This window comes from Microtus ochrogaster, unplaced genomic scaffold (assembly GCF_000317375.1).
Source record: "Microtus ochrogaster isolate Prairie Vole_2 unplaced genomic scaffold, MicOch1.0 UNK1, whole genome shotgun sequence".
NCBI lineage: Eukaryota > Metazoa > Chordata > Mammalia > Rodentia > Cricetidae > Microtus > Microtus ochrogaster.
In genome coordinates, this window is record NW_004949099.1 from 40135044 (window position 1) to 40136895 (window position 1852).

Below are 1852 nucleotides of genomic sequence, written 5' to 3' on the forward strand. Positions count from 1 at the left end.
AAAAAAAAAAAAAAAGGGCAATGGGGACTCATATGCCTACAGTGCTCCCAATAAAGCTGTTTAACCTTAAGAAAGTTAAGAACCCTCCCAGAACTTTCTAGAGAACACAGAGGATGCTGCAGAAGAGAGGAGGGAAGCAGATTTCTAAGTTGGTCATTGAAATGCCTGAATCCTGAAAGCCCACTTCACATGATGACCGAGATAAGTTTCCTATAAAGAAGGAACTGGACAGAGAAGGCATCATTGAAAAAGAGGAAGGCGTTTGACCAGCTTCAAATGCTGTGAGCACTTCGATGAGCCATAAGAAGGCAAAAGGGTCACTCAGCCCCTTGATAAACGCAGACCTCACCCAGAAGGCAGTTCTGATAAGTCTGGTCTACACAGGTGAGAATCAGCTACATTTTAGCTAAATTTTACTTATAGAAGAACAAGTTATTAATTCCCAGATATCTATCTTCCTCTCTGCTGCCATACGCTCCATCTTCTCCATTTAATTCTCGTGGTCAACCCAGTGAGATTAGAAAGACTGCGGTCACCAATCTGCTTATCCAGACACAGGTCAGAAAGATTAAATTAAGTCTGCTCCTCAGATGCCTAGGCTATGAAGCTGCTCCTAGCTGGAGCCCCAACACCAACCAACTTCTCTTTGCCTTGAAAAACCTCTCCTGCTATTCACCCCGAAGGCGCCTCCCATCTTCACAGTGCAAACACGTGCTGAGAAGGAAAGCGATAGGTGACCTAAGGTCTGACTCTGTTCTATGTAATTTGTCAAGATTTAAAAAAAAAAAATGTTCAGGGTGATGCAGTTGACAGAGAAGAGCTGGGGCTTTCTCTTCTTTCTCAGAACTGTAACCCATGAAGGTTAGTAAATTTCAAAAGTACCCCGATGAGAGGAGAAACAGAGGTGGGGTGAGGGAGAAGGCAAGCAGCATCGGAAAGATGAGGCGCGGCCCAGCAATTCTGCAAACTCTGGATCTACTAGAGAGCAGAAAGGTCACGCTGAGAAGTCGGTAGACGGGGTCGTGTCCTCACTCTGGCTGGGAATCTTGATCGTGTGCTTCTCCACACAGTGTCCCCGTGAAAACGGAAGGCTGCTGACATTTAAGACCTGCCATGCTCACGCCGGGTGGTGTGCCATAAAAGGAAGGGAAGTAGACCTGAGAGGACGCAAAGCAAAGTACATGGAAGACCACTCTCCTGGGCTTGGAGCACACAGGGACCAGCAGAGACCCAGGCCACGAAGCTCCCGGCGACTGCAATTACTCACTGGCGGATGACGGTCAAGGCGAAGCGCGGCATCTCGGCTGGGGCCCCAAGACGCAGGAGCCACAACCCGGTTTCCCCGTATCGCTCTGCGCCGGCACTGCGGAGCCACCTTGCCGGCACTACTTCCGCCTGCCCTGCGGACCGGCTCCATATCCATTGGTCGAAGCTGCCTTAACGTCATCACAAGGCTACCAATAGGAGCGGAGATTGAGCCCAAAGAAACCCCGCCCAGGCCAGTGGCGCTTGCGCCCCTGCGCTCCGGCCTGTGATTGGCGCCTGGCAGGTGCGCGGGCCCCGCCCTAGGATAACGCCCTGGGAGTCCAGCCAGCTCTAGACCGCCGCCTGCGCCAGGGGCAGATAAGGACCGCTTTGATTTTTTTTTTTCCTACAACTGATTTGAGGAAGGCGTGCGAGGTGTGTAGGGATTATAGCGTGCCAAGGCGGTGACTCTCTCCCGGTGTACAGAACCAGGAGTTGCATCCTGTGAGGGTTAGTTTTATCCTTTACCTGGCAAGTAAGGTCAAGCTAGGTACGTCGATCTAGACCTGCCCGGAAACCGGGTTTCACTCTCAACTTCTTAACCAAA

At 51.0% G+C, this 1852-nt stretch overlaps 1 protein-coding gene across 1 annotated transcript in view; it reads right to left on the reverse strand.

The window, feature by feature from the left end:
* Positions 1 to 1398, reverse strand: part of Tigar (TP53 induced glycolysis regulatory phosphatase) — a 20214-nt gene extending 18816 nt beyond the window's left edge. The window contains exon 1 of the mRNA XM_005365273.1: positions 1268 to 1398. Coding sequence (XP_005365330.1) covers positions 1268 to 1299 — 32 coding nt within the window. The 5' untranslated portion in view covers positions 1300 to 1398. The remainder of the gene's footprint in view (positions 1 to 1267) is intronic.
* Positions 1399 to 1852: the final 454 nt, after the last annotated feature.